Below are 22697 nucleotides of genomic sequence, written 5' to 3' on the forward strand. Positions count from 1 at the left end.
AAGAAGTGATGTATCTCCAATGCTCATCTGCATCTGGGTCTTATTCAAATCGTGAAACAGTGTACTTTGAAATAGTGTGACACAGCTGAATTAGTTCCAGGCATTTATGAGGAGTTGAATATACTCTGCCTGGTTGGCCAGAGTGTGAGTTGTGTTAAATTACTTCTTCTTCTTCTTCCTTTTTTAAAGATTTATTTATTTATTTGAGGGCAGAGTTACAGAGAGGCAGAGGCAGAGAGAGAGAGAGAGGTCTTCCATCTGCTGGGTCACTCCCCAGATGGCCAAAACAGGTGGAGCTGAACTAACCAGAAGCCAGGAACCAGGAGCTTCTTCAGGGTTTCCCATGCAGGTGCGGGAACTCAAGGACTTGGGCCAACTTCTGCTTTCCCAGGCTATAACAGAGAGCTGGATTGGAAGTGAAGCAGCTGGGACTTGAACCCATGCCCATATGGGATACTGGCATTGCAGACGGCGGCTTTACCTGCTATGCCACAGTGCCAGCCCCTTAAATTCCTTCTAATGGAGTAGGCATGCTATCACACTTCTACTTGTCTATCACCTTTTCCTCCGACTGCATCTGGGCTTCTTATTACTAGTGGTGACCTGTAGATTCCCATGCAGATGAAGTTTAGTTACTACTGAGTCTAGGCTTCAAGCAGCCTGTGGCTTTTGACTCTTGTCTCTTGGAGCCCCACACTATTGTTTAGGAAGCCTGACTTGCCTTCTGGTGAAAGGGATCCAATCAGGGTTCAGCATTTCCAGCCACCTCCACTGAGGCACTAGGTGTGTGAATGAATCCACCTGTTATGTTTCAGTGCTAGACAAGTTCCCAAATTATTGCAATAGTGTGAGCGACTCAGGTTGTCATCACGATGAGCAGCAGGACCAATCATTTCTGTAAGCCCCTAAGTTTTGGTTTGGTTAATTTTGCCTCTTGGATAATTGTCACAAAACGTCATTGGGGGACTCTATGATACTCTGAGATACTGGGAATTTATCACTTTTCTTTCCTGTGATAGTCTTATCCCACTACTAGGTTTTGGTATTTTATGGTGTATTCCCAAACACTTTTAGTTGAGGTCATCTCCCCCATGAGAAAGGCCCCAAGTTCCATGGGAGCCAAACTACTTAACAACTAAGTGTTTCTTCCAGAAGCCAGAGAATGAGGGTACTTAAGAGACGAGCAGTCTTAAAATACTTTCTGGAACAACTGTCCCTTTTTTCATAAAGACTGCTAAATGTGAGGGTTTTTTTTTTTTTTTCATGTTTCCATGTGCTTCCTCCTCAACTTTTTCCACCAAAACCCTAGGATTTTCCATTTAAAGGCAGGCAATTTTCTCCCATTGTTGATTGCTTTTCTACAATAAAGGTTTGCACTTTTATTCCTTTCCTATCCCCTCATAATTTGAAAAATTCTCTAGCGATATGAAATTCCAGAAGATGTCTTATTATAGATTTGGAATCTAAATGTATCTAAGGTGCCCATAACTTATAAGAATAGAAGGCTGGAAAGAAATTCCTAGTGAATATCTTCAAGGATATTGCTAAAGCAGGTGGAGTAGAAACTGAACCAATTTTTTTTTAACTTTTATTTAGTAAATATAAATTTACAAAGTACAGCTTATGGATTACAGTGGCTTCCCCCCCCCATAACTTCCCTCTCACCCACAACCCTCCCTTTTCCCTCTCCCTCCCCTCTTCCATTCACATCAAGATTCATTTTCAATTATCTTTATATACAGAAGATCAATTCAGCATATATTAAGTAAAGGTTTCAACAGTTTGCACCCACACAGAAACACAAAGTGTAAAGTACTGTTTGAGTACTAGTTATAGCATTAATTCACATTGTATGACACATTAAGGACAGAGATCCTACACAAGGAGTAAGTGCACAGTGACTCCTGTTGTTGACTTAACAAATTGACACTCTTGTTTATGGCATCAGTAATCACCCTAGGCTCTTGTCATGAGTTGCCAAGGCTATGGAAGCCTTTTGAATTCGCCATCTCCGATCTTATTTAGACAAGGTCATAGTCAAAGTAGAAGTTCTCTCCTCCCTTCAGAGAAAGGTACCTCCTTCTTTGATGGCCCATTCTTTCCACTGGGATCTCACTCGCAGAGATCTTTCATTTAGGTTTGTGGTTTTTTTTTTTTTGTTTGTTTTTTTTTTTTTTTTTTTGCCAGAGTATCTTGTCTTTCCATGCCTAAAATGCTTTCATGGGCTCTTCAGCCAGATCCGAATGCCTTCAGGCCTGATTCTGAGGCCAGAGTGCTGTTTAGGACATCTGCCATTCTATGAGTCTGCTGTGTATCCTGCTTCCCATGTTGGATCGTTCTCTCCCTTTTTAATTCTGTTAGTATTAGCAGACATTAGTCTTGCTTATGTGATCCCTTTGACTCTTAGTCCTATCATTATGATCAATTGTGAACAGAAATTGATCACTTGGACTGGTGAGATGGCATTGGAACATGCCACCTTGATGGGATTAAACTGGAATCCCCTGGTATGTTTCTAACTCCACCATTTGGGGCAAGTCCGATTGAGCATGTCCTAAATTGTACATCTCCTCCCTCTCTTATTCCCACCCTTATATTTAACAGAGATCACTTTTCAGTTAAATTTAAACACCTAAGAATAATTGTGTGTTAATTAAAGAGTTCAACCAATAGTACTAAGTAGAACAAAAAATACTAAAAGGGATAAAGTATTAAGTTGTTCATCAACAGTCAAGACAAGGGCTGATCAAGTCATTGTTTCTCATAGTGTCCCTTTCACTTCAACAGGTTTCCTTTTTGGTGCTTGGTTAGTTGTCACCGATCAGGGAGAACATATGATATTTGTCCCTTTGGGACAGGCTTATTTCACTCAGCATGATGTTTTCCAGATTCCTCCATTTTGTTGCAAATGACCAGATTTCATTTGTTTACTGCTGTATAATATTCCATAGAGTACATGTCTCATAATTTCTTTATCCAGTCTACTGTTGATGGGCATTTAGGTTGATTCCAGGTCTTAGCTATTGTGAAGTGAGCTACAATAAACATTAAGTGTCAGACAGCTTTTTTTGCTTGCCAATTTAATTTCCTTTGGGTAAATTCTAAGCAGTGGGATGGCTGGGTTGTATGGTAGGGCTATACTCAGGTTTCTGAGGAATCTCCAGACTGACTTCCAAAGTGGCTTTACCAGTTTGCATTCCCACCAACAGTCCCACATCCTAGCCAGCATCTGTTGTTGGTAGACTTCTGTATGTGAACCATTCTAGCCGGGTGAGGTGAAACCTCATTGTGGTTTTGATTTGCATTTCCCTGAAACATTTTTTCATGTGCCTGTTGGCCATTTGGATTTCCTCTTTTGAAAAATGTCTGTTGAGGTCCTTGGCCCATCTCTTGAGTGGGTTGTTTGCTTTGTTGTTGTGGAGTTTCTTGATCTCTTTGTATATTCTGGTAATTAATCCTTTATCTGTTGCATAGTTTGTAAATATATTTTCCCATTCTGTCGGTTGCCTCTTCACTTTCCTGACTGTTTCTTTTGCAGTACAGAAACTTCTCAATTTGATGTAATCCCAGTTGTTAATTTTGGCTTTGACTGCCTGTGCCTTTGGGGTCTTTTCCAAGAAGTCTTTGCTGGTGCCTATTTCTTGCAGGGTTTCTCCAATGTTCTCTAATAATTTGATGGTGTCAGGTCACAGGTTTAGATCTTTAATCCATGTTGAGTGGATTTTTGTGTAAGGTGTAAGGTAGGGGTCTTGCTTCATGTTTCTGCACATGGAAATCCAATTTTCCCAGCACCATTTATTGAATAGACTGTCCTTGCTCCAGGAGTTGGTTTTAGATCCTTGATCAAATGTAAGTTGGCTGTAGATGTTTGGGTTGATTGCTGGGGTTTCTATTCTGTTCCATTGGTCTATCCATCTGTTTTTGTACCAGTACCATGCTGTTTTGATTACAACTGCCCTGTAGTATGTCCTGAAGTCTGGTATTGTGATGCCTCCAGCTTTGTTTTTGTTGTACAAGATTGCTTTAGCATCATTTTTTCCAGATCTGAGAAGAAGGTCTTCGGTATCTTGATTGGTATTGCATTGTATCTATAAATTGCTTTTGGGAGAATGGACATTTTGATGATATTGATTCTTCCAATCCATGAGCATGGAAGATTTTTCCATTTTTTGGTATCCTCTTCTATTTCTTTCTGTAAGGTTTTGTAATTCTCATCGTAGAGATCTTTAACGTCCTTGGTTAAGTTTATTCCAAGGTATTTGATTGTTTTTGTGGCTATTGTGAATGGGATTGATTTTAGAAGTTCTTTCTCAGCCTTGGCATTGCCTGTGGATACAAAGGCTGTTGATTTTTGTGCATTGATTTTATACCCTGCTACTTTGCCAAACTCTTCTATGAGTTCCAATAGTCTCTTAGTAGAGTTCTTTGGATCCCCTAAATAAAGAATCATATCATCTGCAAAGAGGGATAGTTTGAGTTCTTCCTTCCCAATTTGTATCCCTTTAATTTCTTTTTCTTACCTAATGGCTCTGGCTAAAACTTCCAGAACTATATTGAATAGCAGTGGTGAGAGTAGGCATCCCTGTCTGGTACCAGATCAGTGGAAATGCTTCCAACTTTTCCCCATTCAATAGGATGCTGGCCGTCAGTTTGTGCTAAATTGCTTTGATTGTATTGAGGAGTGTTCCTTCTATACCCAATTTGCTTAGAGTTTTCATCATGAAATGATGTTGTATTTTATCGAATGCTTTCTCTGCATCTATGGAGATAATCATATGGTTTTCCTTCTGCAGTCTGTTAATGTGGTGTATCACATTGATTTGCAAACATTGAACCATCCCTGCATACCAGGGATACATCCCATTTGGTCTGGGTGGATGATCTTTCTGGTGTGTTGTTGCATTGTATTGGCCAGAATTTTATTGAGGATTTTTGCATCTTTGTTCATCAGGGATATTGGTCTGTAATTCTCTTTCAGTGCTGCATCTTTTTCTGGCTTAGGAATTAAGGTGATGCTGGCTTCATAGAAAGAATTTGGGAGGATTTCCTCTCTTTTGATTGTTCTGAATAGTTTGAGAAGAATTGGAGTTAGTTCTTCTTTAAATGTCTGGTAGAATTCAGCAGTGAATCCATCTGGTCCTGGGCTTTTCTTTGTTGGGAGGGCCTTTATTACTGTTTCAATTTCTGTCTCAGTTACGGGTCTGTTTAGGTTTTCTATGTCTTCATGGTTCAATTTATGTAGGTTACATGTGTCCAGGAATCTATCCATTTCTGATAGATTTCCCTGTTTGCTGGCATACAACTCTTTGTAGTAATTTCTGATGATTCTTTTTATTTCTGTGGTGTCTGTTGTTACATTTCCTTTTTCATCTCTTTGGGCCTTTTTTTTTTTTCAGTTAGTTGGGCCAATAGGGTGTCAATTTTGTTTATTTTTTCAAAAAAACCAGCTCTTCCTTTGGCTTATTTTTTGTAATGTTTTCTTGGATTCAATCCTGTTGATTTCTTCTTTGATTTTAATTATTTCTCTTCTCCTACTAGATTTTGGGCTGGTTTGCTGCAGTTTTTCTAGATCCTTTAGATGCATTGAAAGCTCATTTATTTGGTGCCTTTCCAGTTTCTTGATGTTGGCACCTATTGCTATAAACTATCCTCTTAACACTGCTTTTGCTGTATCCCATAAGTTTTGATATGTTGTGTTGTTATCCTCATTTATTTCCAGAAAGTTTTTTATTTCTCTTTTGATTTCTTCTATGACCAAATGTTCATTCACAAGCATGTTGTTCAGGATCCATGTGTTTGCATATGCTCTAGGGATTCCTGAGTTGCTACTTTTCAACTTCATTCCACTGTGGTCTGAGAAGTTGCATGGTATGATTCTAATTGTTTTGAATTTGCTGAGACTTGCTTTATGGCCTAGTATGTGATCAATCCTAGAGTAGGTTCCATTCACTGGTGAGAAGAAATTCCTACTGAAAATCTTCAAGGATATTGCTAAAACAGGTGGAGTAGAGACTGAACCAATTTTTTAAAGAGACACTAGCAAATATAAATTCTATTCTGTGACTAGAGACTAAATAAAACAGTATGCATTTGTCTCAAGGACTGTAATATCCATCACCAAATTTCTGAATAATGTTACATTTCATTAAGTTGTTTATTTTATTTGAGATAGCAATATAGAGTTTGTATGTATGAGGTTTTTTTAAAGATTAATTTATTTATTTTAAAGTCAGAGTTACACAGAGAAGGACAGGCAGAGAGAGAGAGAGAAAGGGAGAGAGGTCTTCCATCTGATGGTTCACTCCCCAATTGGCTGCAATGGCCGTAGCTGTGCCAATCTGAAGCCTGGAGCCACGAGCTTCTTCCAGGTCTCCCATGTAGGTGCAGGAACCCAAGGACTTGGGCCATCTTCTACTGCTTTCCCAGGCCATAGCAGAGAGCTGGATCAGAAGTGGAGCAGCCGGGACTTGAACTGGCACCCATATGTGATGCCAGCACTGTAGGTGATGACTTTACCCGCTATGCCACAGCGCCGGCCCATGTATGTATGTTTGTATGTGTATTTTAAGATGTATATTTGTAATATTTCTAAACATCAAAATAAATTTTATTTAAATTATAATACCAACTGAAGATACATTTTTTATTTTATCTATTTATTTTAAAAGGAAGAATGACATTGAACAAGGAAAAGAGAGAGAAAAGAATCTTTCATCTGCTGGTTCATTTCTCAAACATCTGCAATAGCCAAGGCTGGGCAAAACTAAAACCAGGAACCAGGAAATCCAACTGGTTCTTCCATGTGGGTGGCATGAGTCCAAGTTCTTTGGCTATTATCTTTCCTCCCAGGGTGGGCATTAGCTGGAAGCCAGATTGGAAGTGGAGGTGGGACTTGAGTTCAGGCAGTCTGACCAAGGCTTGGGCATCCCAAGAGGTGATTTAACCCACCAAGCCACAATGTCCAGCCCTGAAAGTATCTATCTATCTATCTATCTATTATTTATTCATTTATCTCCATTTTATTCAAAAGGAAAACATATACACACACACAAAAGGAGAAAGAGAGCTGTACCATCTGCTGGTTCACATCCCACATGCCTACAAGAGTTAGGGCAAGGAGCCAAGATCACAATCCAAGTTTCCCATAGGGGTAGCAATGACTCAAATACTTGAGCCATCACCTGCTGCCTCCCAGGGTGTGCATTACCAGGAAGGTGGAACTGGAAGTAGAGCTGAGATTTGAACCAGTTATTTGGGATACAGTAAGTGGGGTATCTTAATCACTGTGCCAAACACCTGCCCTTTGAAGATCTGTTTAAGACATCACTGAAGAATATAGATTTTGTAAAGGGAAAATCAGATACAATATGAATATGTTCACTCTTAAACAAACAAAAATGTCTTTGATGTATTATTTGTAATCTTCCAATTTTAAATCCTAATATGAATCATTTGTTCCTTCAATTTCTAATCATTCATCAAAATTTATCTAGATATACTATTTTAGATATTGGGTAGAAATAACAAGAAGATGGGGAAAACTATAAGTATCTGTGCTATTGACTGTCCATAGTAAGCTCATGTGATATTTGACAAACTATACACAATGATTATTGACATGAGATTGTGAAAATGAGAAGATCTGAATCTGAAGGCATCCGTATTAGTAGAACCAATCCTTCTGAAGTGTTGAACCTTAATTTAGTTAAATGTCCCAATTAACTGTACTGCATGGAATATGCCAAATGTTGTCTTCAAACCCACAATCAAAAGGTGAATTTCACAGCTGGTGTAAGTGCTTGTCTTCTTTCCCAGTTGGGAGAATCCCTGTGGCATCACCAGTTGTATCCTGGGGTTCCAATCTAAAGGACAATGATTCACATCTAAAGATTCAGACTTAAAATAATGGGCAAACATGAAAATTGGCTCTTTTTTGTTTAATGCAGAATTAGAATTAGCAACTAAGGTAGGTGTCAGGTAAATCATATGGAGCACAAGGAGAATGGGAAACCAAGACGTTGAAAATCAGGATAGAATGCGATTTCTGTTCTAAAGGAATTTACAGTCTAGCAGTAAATATTTATCTAAGGTTCAATATATATTCTACCTCAAAGGTTTTGTGTTTTGGCTTAGAAGTTCTTACATAGGACTTGTACTTTCAGGATATTCCAGGCATTTCCAAAATGTTAATGTAAGTATGATATTTCTTATTGATTCCATTTTCTTTCTTCTTGGAAAGTATAAAATGACTTTCTAATGCTTTCTTTTGTAAAAGCATAAAAAGAGATGGCACTATGGTGCATCAGGTTAAGCCAGCACCTCTGTCACTGGCAACACATATGAGCACTTATTCAAGTACCATCTGCTCTACTTTTAATAAAGCTCCCTGCTAATGTGCCTGAGAGAGCAGTGGAAGACAACCCAGTGGATGGGATTTTTGCTTCCTGGCTTTGGCTTGTCCTAGCCCTGGCCTTTTCAGCCGTTTGGGGAGTGAATCAGTGATAGAGTCTCTCTCTCTCTCTCTCTCTCTGATTCTGTCTTCCCATCTCTCTATGTAACACTTGTCTTTCAAATAAATAAATAAAACTCACAAAAGAGGTATATAAAGTTATAAAAGTTAGAGTAAAACCTGTATAGGCATTGTTATAAAATGTACTAATTTTTTTCTCTTTTATGTATTTATTTGTTTATTTATTTATTTATTTAAGAGATGTTAGCAGGAGAATAGAATCTGTGGAGGAATCAACACTCAAACCCTGTTCTCATATGAGATACAGGAACCAACTGCTAGGCCAAACACCACCCTTATTACTTATCTTTTTTTTTTTTGAGATTTATTTATTTATTTGAAAGTCAGAATTATAGAGAAAGAGACAGAGAAAGAGCTCTTCCATCTGCTGATTCACTCCCGAGATGGTCACAGGCAGAAGCCACGAGCCAGGAGCTTCTTTCAGGTCTCCTACGAGGATTCCAGGGTCTAAGCGCTTGAGTCATCTTCCAGTGCTTTCCCAGGCAAGTTGGCAGGGAGCTGGATCAAACGTGGAGCAGCCAGGACATGAACTGGTGCCTATATAGGATGCTGCCATTGCAAGTGGCAGCTTTACCCACTATGCTACAATGCCCCTATTACTCACTTTTTTTTTGGACAGGCAGAGTGGACAATGAGAGAGAGAAACAGAGAGAAAGGTCTTCCTTTGCCGTTGGTTCACCCTCCAATGGCCACTGCGGCTGGCGCGCTGTGGCCGGCGCACCACGCTGATCTGAAGGCAGGAGCCAGGTACTTCTCCTGGTCTCCCATGGGGTGTAGGGCCCAAGCACTTGGGCCATCCTCCACTGTACTCCCTGGCCACAGCAGAGAGCTGGCCTGGAAGAGGGGCAACCGGGACAGAATCCTGCGCCCCGACCGGGACTAGAACCCAGTGTGCCGGCGCCGCAAGGCAGAGGATTAGCCTAGTGAGCTGCGGCGCCGGCGGCCCCTATTACTTTTTAAAACAGGTTTGAATATTTTTTAATATCAATGTATCTACATATGTGACTTTTTAAATTAGATTCACAGATAGTATTAAGGCTCTAAATATGATCCTGACATTATCTTTAAGATGTATAGCACTGCAGAGCCCATTGATCTTTTTTTTTTTTTTTTTTTTTTTTGACAGGCAGAGTGGACAGTGAGAGAGAGAAACAGAGAGAAAGGTCTTCCTTTGCCGTTGGTTCACCCTCCAATGGCCGCAGAGGCCGGCGCGCTGCGACTGGCGCACCGCGCCGATCCGATGGCAGGAGTCAGGTGCTTCTCCTGGTCTCCCATGTGGGTGCAGGGCCCAAGCACCTGGGCCATCCTCCACTGCACTCCCGGGCCACAGCAGAGAGCTGGACTGGAAGAGGGGCAACCGGGACAGAATCCGGCGCCCGGACCAGGACTAGAACCCGGTGTGCCGGCGCCGCAGGCAGAGGATTAGCCTAGTGAGCCACTGCGCCGGCCTGCCCATTGATCTTAATACTTAACCTAGAAGGATATAAAATACAAGGATACCAGAAAGTTCTTAGAAAGTGGAATCGTGTTTAGTTTGGCTTAAAAATATTGACATCCAGCCTAATTTTTGTTAAATGTACATTTTCTATGAATGTTTGAAGACCTTTCATGTATTCTAAAAATTCATCATTTATGAGGATACAAATCATAATGAGAATTATTAAATATGTATGTTTTCATATATGAAGAGTCTCTTTCCTTCTGTATTCCTGTTTTGAATTTTGAGTCTCCCATACCTTAACCTTACACAGAAACTATTCACATTGTCACATTCTCACCTTTGAAAATGTCATAAAGGCTAACAAAAGCCATTCTGTATCAAATTAAAAAAGAACATAGGGGCAAGTGCCTTTAAACGTTAAGAAAATTATTTCATATTAAATATTTTTATTTTTCAGTTATTTATATTGAAATGTGATTTTTCAACCTTTGAGGATTAAATTATAAAGAACTTTGAAATAATATCTATTGTTTGACCAACCCTTGAATGTGCAATAATTTGACATACAAGTACTGGCAGAAAATACAATACTGAGTGAGGTATTAAACACTTGGAATCTGCAAAACAAATTAAATTGAAGTTATTCAATACAGATGTTTTAAAAATCAGATTTATTTTGATATTTAACCATACTCACCAGCCTTAAATCTTTTACTTGGCATTTGTCGTGGAATGTATAAGACTGCTATATATAAAATAGAAATATTGTATATGATTCAGAAACCTGTTTTGTGTACATCTTCAGATTTTTGAAGTGCAAGCATTTTTTTTTTTCAGAATTAAATGACTTGGCATAGTTAGTGGAGGCAAAAACCTCCATATGGTTGTCTGGAAATAATACTCATTTCAAGTTCAGAATAATATGAAAGGCCATTGATGTGGATCAAGAAATGAAGATACAATAGAGATGGAAAAGATTATGCTACATGTTCTAGAAAGTGCAGTGGTGTTTGGAATCTTTTTCCCTGTCATTATTTATGTGATTAAGTAGTAGCAAAGAAAAATTATTTGTATATTTTCGTTTTACCACCATAATTAATCTTTTTAAATTTGAAATTATTATGAATAAAATGTGAGTAAATAATCCCTTCAAAGATCTGAAATCTGTATGTTCAACAACTTTATTTTATTAAAAACAACCAGTGTGAATAAAGGCAATACTAGTCAACACTATAGTTGCGATGCCACATAGTGAAACATTGTTGTTATTTATTATTAGTGTGATATGTCCTTTAACGAAGACATTTGTTTTATGAAAATGTTTACTATCTATCCCTCTATTTACGATTTAGTTTTATTGATGCTATGCTATAGCATTTTGTAAAATATCTTGCTATACTTTGGTTGACATACATATTTTCAGAACATCCCTGGAGTTTACTAAATGACAAACCTACTCAACGAGGAAAGAAAACTATGCAGAGAGCAAAAATGTCTTGACAAGTTTAAAGAATATCTATGTTTTTACCCTGATTCATTCTATTTTCTGTTCTTCCCTTTTATCTTTGATTGGATAATTATGACAAAGAACTCCAATCACTTTCTGTAAGTATAGCTAACTACAGGGTATTTTAAAGAAGCATACAGGAAGATACAAGGTCATATTCCTTGCTTTTTTGGGTTCATTTAGAATTCATTTTATTTTAGTTCTTTTTAAACAGAGTAGGTCTGTTATCTCTGAGCTGGCTCTTTCAACTCTTCAACAAAACAAAATTTTCATCTGAGGATTCTGTTGTATCATGGAAATTGGACTAAATTTGGATTCCTCTGAAGTTCTGTAAGTTATTTCAGAGTGGTTTGCCAAAAAATACCCAGTCATCACTGTGGGGTTCTTCTGAGCTAGGCTAGATTATGGGAATAAACTTTGTGTCCCTCTCCACCCCTACTTTCTACAACACAATGGCCCATCTGTGAGTGAATTCCACTTTCAAACTAAGATGAATTTCTAGCCACTCATGTACAAGAAAAACTAAAATGAATGTCAAGATGCTTAGTCATTTCTTTCTTAAAATAATTGACCTAAAGTTTAGAAAAGGGAAAGAAGGATAAATCATTCAACCCAGTAAGAGAAGTATAGATTAGAAAACAATTTCATCTTAGATATGTTACATATTTCTGGAATGTATAAGAGTCCCCCTCCCATTAATTTTTCACTTAAGAAGTCAAATTTGATGTAGTAATTCTCAAGATACAAAGCATTTGCAAAAAAAATGTCTAATCTCTCTCCCTAACTCTTCTCCACCAATCCTTCTGTATTGGTGGGAGATGGGTTCCACAGATACCAAAATCTTTCTATTCCATCTCTTATATTAAAAGTGTAATATCTGCCTATGAGATACACCTATTTTCTTGTATACCTTAAATATTCTCAAAATTACTTATAATGCCTAAAACACTATAAATGCTATATAAATAGTAGTATTACTGTATTTTCTATTGACAAAAAATAAAAGCATGTACCTATTCAACACAGATGTGATTTTTTTCCCTGAATATTTTCAATCTGGAGTTAGTTGAACTCATATCCTGTGGGCAAAGATGGCCAACTGTATGTATCAAAAATAGAAAGGACAAAATATCAGTATGAGAAAAAGAGAATGAATGCCAAGTGATTTAAAAGATGATGTATCATTTCTATGATCTTGTTATCTAATCTACTTCGCTCATAATTCTATCTGCAGAGCTCTCTCCACCTGACACTCCAATGCTTGGACAAGGAATCTTCAGTTTCCTTTTGGTTATTACGGAGTCTCAATATTTCAAACACTACTGAATCCAGATCTCCTGATTCCTAAACATTGGTGAAGGGATTTCAAAACTGTGAGCTTTTCAGAATTCTTAAGAAAGCTGCATGGACTGTGAAGTTTTTTTTTTGAGAACATTTAAGCTTCCTTAATTTGATCTCCTAGTCAGTTACAAATTATTATCTGTTTCTCTGACAAGTCAATATGGACAAAAGATTAATTTAAGATAGTACTACAAAGGAAGTTATAACCCCTCTCTTTCTTTCTCTCTCTCTCCCTACTCTCCCTCCCTCCTTGCTTTTGAAAGGATTGCAAATCAGGACTAATTCCACAAGGTTGAACAAGTATCTCTAAACATTGTCTTTCAGTGTGACAGAATAGGAAATATGTAAGTAATTATGCTTCAAAATAATGAGGGAATTATCACATTGTGTTACATTTTGAATCTATGTATAAACTATTAGCAAAGACTGGCTAGAAGGGGGCCCAGAAAACAATGTTACTGGAAGCTCCCCAGAGTGAAGGTGAAGGAGGTGAGATGATCATCCTCGGATTGTCTTCTGCTCCCTTTGTTTCTGGACATTTTCTTTCCTTTCAATGAGTTCAACGCCTGTAATTCCATGGGCAGCTCCCTGTGAGGCTCCAGATCTGGCAGCCAGCTGCAGGCTACAGAGGTTGACATAATTATTCCTTACCATGAATCTACTGTGTTTCCTTCCAGGGGCATTAATTCAGACCTAGCTTATGCCTCTCTGGGCAGTGGCCAGAGGAATTCAGACCACAGAGTCCAGAGAGCATAAGGTAGTAATGACTCTATTCACCTCAGATGCTGGGTCTGAAAGCTCCCTTTCACAGCAGTCAGAATGGTTGAGATGTGACCAGAGGTAGGGACTGCTAGATTGACGGCATCATTTCTCAACCTTCTAGAACAGCATAAAGCCATGGAACTGTCAGTAAGTCAGGAGAGCCTTAAAAACTATTTGGAATATCATCTCTATGCATTATCACAAACATTGAAACTCTAGTTACTGACTCAGTTTAGGATTCTGGCAGCCTCACACATATGTACTTATTCTTTTTTATGTTTTTTTTTTTAACTATTTATTTATTTTAAAGTCAGAGTTTCAGAGAGAGGAGGACAGAGAAATCTTCCATTCACTGGTTCACTCCCTAAACTGCTGCAACTGCCAGGGCTGGTCCAGGCCAAAGACAGGAGCAAGGAAATTTATCTGGGTTGCTTATGTGGGTTCAGGGGCCCAAGGACTTGGGCTATCTTCCACTGCTTTCCCAGGTGCACCAACAGGTAGCTGGATCAGAAGTGGAGCAGCTGGGACTCCAATCAGTGTCCATGTGGGATGCTAGCATCACAGGCAACAGCCTTACCTGCTATGCCACAACACCGGCATTACACATACGTGTTTTTAAATTGCGTTCATTTCACTATTTTAGGTTATAAGGGAAGACAGAAAAATAATTTTTAAAATACACAAAATAAGTGGACAAAAATCAAGCTTCAAAAACGTTTAGAAATTAGAAACACAATTTCCCACTTGGGAGAAGATAAGGAGGACGGTAAATGGACTTACATTTCCACTGTGAAGTCCTTATTTTGTAGTTATGCTGTCCTAGTTTAGAAGCAAGATGAAATTAAATTATTTTACTAAATTATATTAACAACCTGAAGTTGTGATCTAAAGCATTACTGGGCCGTATTTCTCTGTAGCGATATAAGGCACCTGAAACACTACACTATATCTTGTGTCCCAAGAGGTAAACTTGATGAGAGAGTGGTTGTGACAGAGAGTGACATTCATAATGAAGGTATTTTGGGTGATTTGCTCATTTTTTAATGCCTTTATTCTTGTTGTTAATTCCATCTTGGGACTCCATAGCGTCTGTGATCACCTTTCTTTCAACTGCATGAAGTGAAAGGATCTAATGGGTCATGAGACATACTCTGAATGTTATAAAATTAGATTCTAAAGATGAGTGGAAAATGTAGAATTGATTACACACCTAAGCATTTAAAAGTCTTAAAGAGTAGGTCTTAGCCAACACTTCAGTATTAGCAACAGAAAAGTGTTCATTCATTTAACACATCTCCATTGAGTGGCTAAAAGGAGTATGATGCTGTGCGCATTGTTCCAGAAAGTCTTTGAAAGACACATTTTAGGAAATTCTAAGGAACAAAAGGAGTCACTAGGATGGAATAATTTAAATGTAGGAAAAAGTGATAAAGGAATCAATATTCCCTGAGGATGGGTAAAAAAAAAAAAAAAGAGAGAGAGAGATAAATTGGAAACCTGATCCTCATTACTGTGTGCACTCACCATACTTTCAGACCCGAGGCTGAGGCCAGGGCCTGGGCCAGGGCCCGTGGCTTCCTGAGGAGCTGTGGGCTTTGCCACTTGGAGATTTACGCTTGCTCTGCCTTTTCTCCTCCCTCTTCCGAGCTCAGGACAGAATCAGCTAGAAAATTAAATTACCCACCCCCTTACTGTCAGCTTGCATACATTTATTTCTTCCTTCTGACCTCAGAGGACAGTTCCGCTCTTTAAGAGGCGAGCCTCTGAATGAACCTAATGCTGAGTTGGAGTTAGGACATTTCATAGAGAAACCCAACAGTCCCAGATATCCAAGGAGGGTTGCTTCCCTTCTAACTCATGGGTGATTGATCTCCGGGGATCCTGCTTTTCCTTTAATTCTCAGATTAAAAAAGCATACAAACACTTCTCAGGAGCAGGCAGCGCCACGAGTCCGCGGGTTCCACGTCTGCCCCACCAAGTAGATTTTTGCACAAGGATAAGGTTACGGCTGCCAGCCCAGGACTCCAGCGGTGTGGCGGATCAGACGCCGGGCTCCTCCCCTCCCCCGCCGACGAACCCGAGGCTACCAGACGGGTGCGAGGAGACAAGTAGCTGCTTTTTTATTGAATACAGAAGCTCGTTGAAAACTCCGTGTGCTCCGGGGCTCTCCTGCAATTCCTTTCATTCCCAAAGTGCTGGAGCCAAGCACGCGTCCCGCGTAACGCCCTCCCATTTCTTCTGGGGGTTTGGGCAGAAGAGGAGGGAGAGGAGGAGGAGGGACGTGGGGGCTGGAGGTGGGGTGAGGGTTAGGGGTGGGCTGGGCCTGCCGGGAGCCCTGATTCTCCCGCAGAGAGAGCTAGAGAGAGAGGAGAGAGAGGGAGAGGGGGCGGGCTCGGGCCGCCCGAGAGGCGTGTGATTGGGTCGGACCCGCAGCCTGCTTGTCAGTTTCGCCCGGGCCTGGGCCAGGGGGGGCGCGGGGGCAGTGGGCGGAGGAGGGGGCTGCCCGGAGCCTCTCGTCCGGCCCACTGACGGCATGAAGCCTTTAGGGGCACGCAGTGCTCTCGGCTTTTTGGTTGAAGCCCCTCATCTGCCTTCAGTCTGAAGGCAGGGCCGGGCAGAGGACGGATCGGAGGGTCCCCGCCGGCCCGGCCAAGCGAGAGGGAGAGGAGGGGGCGAGAGACAGGAAGGAAGCAAACCATCACATTCAAAAGAAAAAGCCCTTTGACTTTTTTTTCCCCCTCCCCGCCCCCGGCCCTCCCCAATGGCCGTGTAGCAAACATCCCCGGAGATACCTTGGAAGGAGCGCAGCTGGTCCGCTTTCGCGATTCCGTGGGTCGAGTTCACAGCTGTGAGTGCGGGGCTCGGAGATGGAGCCGTGGTCCTCTAGGTGGAAAACGAAACGGTGGCTCTGGGATTTCACCGTCACAACCCTCGCCTTGACTTTCCTCTTCCAAGCTAGAGAGGTCAGAGGAGGTAAGAACGAACGGATTTGGGGAGGTGGGAGGTTGCCGTCGGTCTTTTTCCTTCTGCGCCCCTCCCCCTCTTCACTCTGTCTACCCAACTTCGCCAACGGGGTTGGGGGGCGATGCCTTTAAATAAAATGCAGATTGTAGCTGCCACCAGGTTGGAAGCAGAAACGGAGAGCCAGAGAGAGGGCGAGAGATGGCTGTAGGCGGGACAGCCATGGGAGAGGAGGTAGGTAGCAGAAAAAAGATCTGTCAGGCGCAGCGCCGACTGAAAATGCCTTGCACCACGACCCAGCCTCTTTAACAAGAGGGAAGATATTACCTTGAGCACGAGGGCAGTCGTTCAGAGCTTTTGTTTCAGAAATAGTGCGGAGCCTGCCCTTTGAGCAAATCTGCTTTCCTCATAGTCTAACTAACGGGAGTATCTTTTTTAGGGGTAAGCTAAGGAGAAAATAGAGAGAAAAGGTATAAAATGAACCTTGATAAAGTTCTTTGTCTTCCACAAAATGAGAAAACAGGCTGTTTTACTTCGAGTGTAAGAGTAACAGGGGGACGGATCTAGAAGATGGAGAGCCGAGTGTGTGTGTGTGGGTGTGGGTGTGGGTGTGTGTGTGCTGGCATTGTGAGGAGAATTTCAGTGGAAAATTTATTTTATTTTATTTTACAGATTATAAGGAACGGGTTCAAGATAGGGAAGACCTTTCCCCCTGAACTTGGGGCCCCTCTGCCCTGTAGGGCCCTCCCACCCCCCACTTCTTCTTGCAGGTTGGACGTGCAGTTCCCTTGGAGAGTGATGAAAGTCGCCCAGCAAATGGGGTGGGGGCGGAGGAATAGGGACTGGGAGGGAAGGGGAGGGGGGCTGGGGTGCGGTGGGAGGGGAGAGGTAAGGAAAAGTTCCTACGTGGCACCACCAAATACTCAGTGGCCAGACCTGCTCGGCGGACGGCAGCCCCGTCAGTACCCAAGCAGGGAGAGCGACTTCACTCCTCCCCTCGGCCGCCGGTCTCCTCCCGCCCCGCCCTTGCCCGAAGCGGCATCTGGCTGCTGCGGTCCGTTAGGTGCTGTGGACTCGGCTGGCAGGCGGACGCCCGGGGAGGTCGCGGAGCCCGGGCAGCTGCCAGCAGAAAGCGAACTTTGCTAGGAGTGCAGAGAGAAAGAAGCCAGGGGATGCGAAGGAGGTCGGTGAGGTCAGGATCAGGGAGGAAAAAAAAAAAAAAAAAAAAAAAAAAAAAGAAACAAAAAACCCACCAATCTCAAATGCGCCGGCTTTAGCCAAAAGCCGAGTCTGGCATGGTCTCGTAAATGGCGGGATGCGGGTTCTCCCTAAATGGAGTTAGCGCTCGCGGAGGCCGAACCCCGCCACCGGGTCTGTGCTCCTTACACAGGCTCTGTGGCTTCGACCTTATGGAGCAGCAGGCGGCGCCGCATGGCTTCTCCCTGTGACTTTTCCTGGTGGATAGGCAGGAGTCTCATTCGGACTGTTTGAAATCTGAGATTTGTTGTGTCAAGTGTGTGGACTCATTCATTTCCACGTTTTCAAGGATGAAACGCCGAGAACCTTTGCCGGTGAATCCATCCAAAAGTTTGCTTTGTACCTTTGGTACCTGATCACCAGTTGGATTGGTCGGTTCTGTCAGCCGTTCTGCCCTCTGCTGGTTTTATTTATTATTTGGTATTCAGGCATCTGCTGTAGCATAACGAGGCCTCAAATTCCTTCTTAACTACAGTAATGTTGGGAAAGGATACTTGATGAGTTTTCAGTGTGTCACCTAGACATCGAGCAAACATATTATAATGACAGGTGTGTCTTTAATACAGTAAAGACAGTGAAAGACACATTTGGGTTCAAAGGACATCATTGTATAAATTCACTAAATGGAATCTCTCACTGAAGGTACTTGTTGCTTTTTCACAATGGGCCTTCCTGTAAATCTCTAAGAATATCATAAAATCAGAGTTCTACACGTCTTATGTGTATTTTTCTATTTTCAATTCAACTACATACCTGAAACTTTTTAAAAGAGATCTCAGTACCACATTGAATAAAATAGAAATAACTTCTCTCTTTTTGTGAAGCCAAGTAATGTGAGAAATACTGAAATACAAAGATCAGATGTAGAGTTTCTGCTTGTCATTTCTGATGGAGTGTTGTAAAAGATATGATAGTTTAGATACTCACATTGTAAGATTTTGGTTTTTGTTTTTCGAACTGCTTAGTGTCTATTGCTTAGTGGGAGGCCACATGTTTAGGTAAATCTACTACTGTAAGTATTCTTGTTGCCTAATAAGCTTCAAAAAGGAAATAATAACAAACTAATGTTTAAAAAGAAAACACAGGACTCAAAGCCTGAAATGTCCATGTAAGGGAAAAATAAACCCAGTATTCAGTTCTATTACCAGCCTTTAGAACTGTAGTTGAAGTAATGAGTAGGGTTTCATACTGGTTTCTAAATAAAGGTATTTTATTCCAGCATCATATTATGATTCATTGATTTCACTGAGGTGCAGTGGTCTGATGTGGTGGTTACAACCAAAGATAATTTTAAAAAGAACCTATTTTTAAATAAATTTAAAGCATCAAAGCCTTCATTTAAATTCTAAAGAAAAAGTACATAGGAAATTTCTTAGAGATGAATGGATTAAAGAAAATTAGTGATTTCATACAGAGTCATTATTTTACTTCAGAAATCTAAATTATAAGTTGGAAATATTTAACATATTTATTAAAATTTTAATCTTTGTTTTAGAAAAAAGGCTAGGTGTAATGTAAATATGCATTTACATTAACTTTAATTTGGTGTTTCACGCATTTGCCTATCATCAATACAAGTATTTTATCTCAGAAATTTTTAAACTTTTTTGTAGGTTGTTCCATTACTTATTCTAGGTAGCACCTGGGAACACTTGGAATTGGTAGTGACCACACTATGATAGTGTCAAGATGGATTTTTTTTTAATGAGTTTTAGGAAAGAGTGTCTATAATTGAATACTAACCAAATCCAATTCAATCTAATCAATTTTTACTAATGAAAATAGTATTCAACCTTTGGCATGAAGTCAATATGCTGTCTTGCAAAAAGATGATCATTTTTAGAAGTAACTTTTAGAGCTTGTCAGCAATTGGTAGTGAGTGTTGCAGAATTGTTGTTTTGAGTGCCCGGGATCAGCAGGTGAAATGGTGTTGCTTGCACAGTATGTGCTAATCCAACCTTGCAAAGATACCTAATGGATCCCTTTGGTCAATCAGAAATCAGTTTAAAAATCAGATATGTTTCTGATAACAAATATAGTGAGTGCTGAGATTATTAATACGATCTTCAACATTTTTTTAATCCAAAAATGGACCAAATCTGTAAGAGAAAGGATAAAGAGTAAGAAGTAGCTTATGAGAAACACTGTCCTACATGGTTTACACAGATGGCCTCAGTTTTCAGTGGCACATACGTATTTGGTTAATGGATGACACTTTCACCTACTTGTCTGATAGTCTAGACATTAGGTTTATTAATATCTTCAAGTGACAACTTTCTTCATAAATAATATTTAACCGAGGGACTACTTTATAAATTTACTCTTGAAGAGGTATCTGTAAGTTGCAAAATGAGCAATGTATTTGTGTGAACAATATGATTAATTAAATTTTAGGTTTCCCATTTTCCTTAATTTGTGATTAAAAATAGAGGGACTATTATTGTCCATATTTTCCCAAAAATACAGCAAGGCAAACATCTTTTCAGATTTGTGGGTTGAATTTCTATCTGATAAAAATGTGTGACTAGTCAAATTTCTTTTCTGAAAAATTGATTCTTTTCTGAGATAAATTTCACTCTGGCTAATTTATTGAGGTGCTGCCTATTCAGTGATAAAAAGGACTCATATCAGGAGTGGTTGAAAGTCTATGTAATAAAATCCAAACTTTTCAAAGGAAGAAAAGGAGTTTAGGGTAGTCTTCTTAAAGAGAATGTTACAACTAGACATTATAGAAATTCTTCATCAACCATAACAGGCACAGAAAGTTGTTAGCTGTGTAGTCTTATAAAAACATAAAACATCATTATAAATAAGCAAAATTTTCCTGAGTGAGGTGAACGTTTATAATAGTGACAAAAAGGTATTGAAATAGAATTCTGACACTTGATGAAATGACTGTGTTATTTAAAGGTATATGTGCTGGAATTTAGATTAGTTAGAAGGTGACTAAGTGAAAATGTATGATTTAAAGAAAATGAGATAGTAAATATAGTTATAAAACACATTTTAAAACTACTCAATTTCCTAAGTTTGGAGAAAGGTAATATTTTATCATTTGATCTACTTATATTATTAGTAGCTCAAACCATATGATTCCATAAGATTGTAACATCAGGATAGGAAGCACTGTAGTTTCTAAAGTATTTTATCTATACAGTTATTACTGGATTAAAAATATAGCTTTTTTATTCTCTCAAAAGTTATTAATGGCAGACTAGGCCTGATTTTGATTTTTTAAAAAGCTAGGAATATTAGATATTTAATTCAATGAGGAAAATAGTGTCAAATTTTAAACATTTCAGGATAATTTTAGCTGGATGATATTTATAAAATACAATTTTTTATTAATAAGATAGATAATCATTATGGCACACTTGCCATATGTTTTTTGAGTTTTTTCCCAAGAAAGTGGTCAAGTTTAGAAAGTGATAGGAGAGAACTTAGCAGCACAAAGTCTAATTAAATATATGAGCTTGAATTTTCAAAGCATCTGGAACTTTATAAAGGGGTAGTTAATGTATAGAAGTAGTCACTGTCAATGGAGTGCCATGAAATTGGCTGTGCTGTCAACCACTTTGACAAATTTTATTACCACATGTAAAATTATGAAGAAGTAAGGGAGGAAGAATTCAATTTTTTATCTCAGCATTGCTTTATAATCTTCAAGAGCTAGTAATTCCACCAAATTAGGAGTCTTCACATCTTTAAGGAAATGTAGTACATATCCTTAGGGTCTTGAAGTCAATACTGAGGAAGTATTAATCATGAGTTTTATACTCTTGATCAACAATTCATATAAACAGGACATTTTGTAAATAGTGACCCATCCTAGCATTTTACTTGTTTTTAAAGATAATATTAAAAAGTCAGATGTCCTTAATCTTAAATATGTTTTTGTTTCCTCACCTTTGGAGAAGTAACTAAGGACAGTTTGGTGTAATCATTAAGAATTCAAGGCAGCTGTGAAGTAGGGTTTAGCGCTACTCTGCATTTCTGCTTTTACTCCTCCACTTCCTTCATTTAATACTGGGGTAATGTGACCTGGGTTGGGAGTGGAGAGGAAACCAAACTTTTTTTCTTTGACCTTGGAAGTTTTGTTTCCTAGCAAAGAAAGAGAGGTATACATAGACATTATAAAAGAAAGTCAGTGTTCCCTAGATTCTCTCATGGAAGAGTCAACTTGAAATGCTGTTTGCGTGTGGCTTTCTAATGTCCTCCCTAAATTTTGGGATCTTTTCTTCTAACTTTTTGCGCAGTTTAATTCAAAAATCTAAGTTTTTTTTTTCTTCCGTTTTAACTGCCTTCTGTATTAAAATGCATCTAATACATTTCTTTCTCTTTTCAGAACTCGAATATTATTTTATTTTGGTAGAGTTTTTTTTTTTTTTCTGACTTTCAGTTGTGTCAGAAATCAGTATGTATAAGTCTAGCTCGTAGAGAAGATGAAAGACAATTTTAAAGTGATTTAGCGAGTAGTATCTATTTATCAGTTGCAGTCTTTGGCGTTCTACTGAGTTGGCTAGTGGTTCTTTAGACATTGGCTGATTACCAGACCTACTGTTATCTGGTAAAATAAACTCTTTGCTTGCTGCGCATGGAATTGAGACAGTGCTATTAATTTAGGAGAAAGAACTCAGAGAAAGGAAAGGTTATCATATTTCAGAGTAAGAGACCAGCTTAAATACAACTTGACAATTGAGAACTAAAACAAACCTGTGTAAAAGTGCTTTAGCACAATCAACTTTTGCAATCCCCTCAAACCTTCTCTTTTTTTCTTAAAAAGCATGTCTTTCTTATTTTAACCAAATTTAATTGCTCTTGAATGGCCTTGTACTCTACTGGCAAATGAAGGTCCCTATTCATAGAACTTGAGCTCATAGAGTATCAGTAGAAGCTTC

General features: G+C 39.5%; 1 protein-coding gene across 2 annotated transcripts in view; it reads left to right on the top strand.

Moving 5' to 3' along the window:
- Positions 1–16071: 16071 nt before the first annotated feature.
- COL11A1 (collagen type XI alpha 1 chain) overlaps positions 16072–22697 on the top strand; it is a 209003-nt gene continuing 202377 nt past the window's right edge. Inside the window, exon 1 of one of the 2 annotated variants that reach the window (XM_017346045.3) lies at positions 16072–16554. In XM_017346045.3, coding sequence (XP_017201534.1) covers positions 16449–16554 — 106 coding nt within the window. In that variant the 5' untranslated portion in view covers positions 16072–16448. The remainder of the gene's footprint in view (positions 16555–22697) is intronic. The other variant, XM_008264806.4, reaches the window with a different exon arrangement.

This window comes from Oryctolagus cuniculus, chromosome 7, assembly GCF_964237555.1.
Source record: "Oryctolagus cuniculus chromosome 7, mOryCun1.1, whole genome shotgun sequence".
Classification (NCBI taxonomy): domain Eukaryota; kingdom Metazoa; phylum Chordata; class Mammalia; order Lagomorpha; family Leporidae; genus Oryctolagus; species Oryctolagus cuniculus.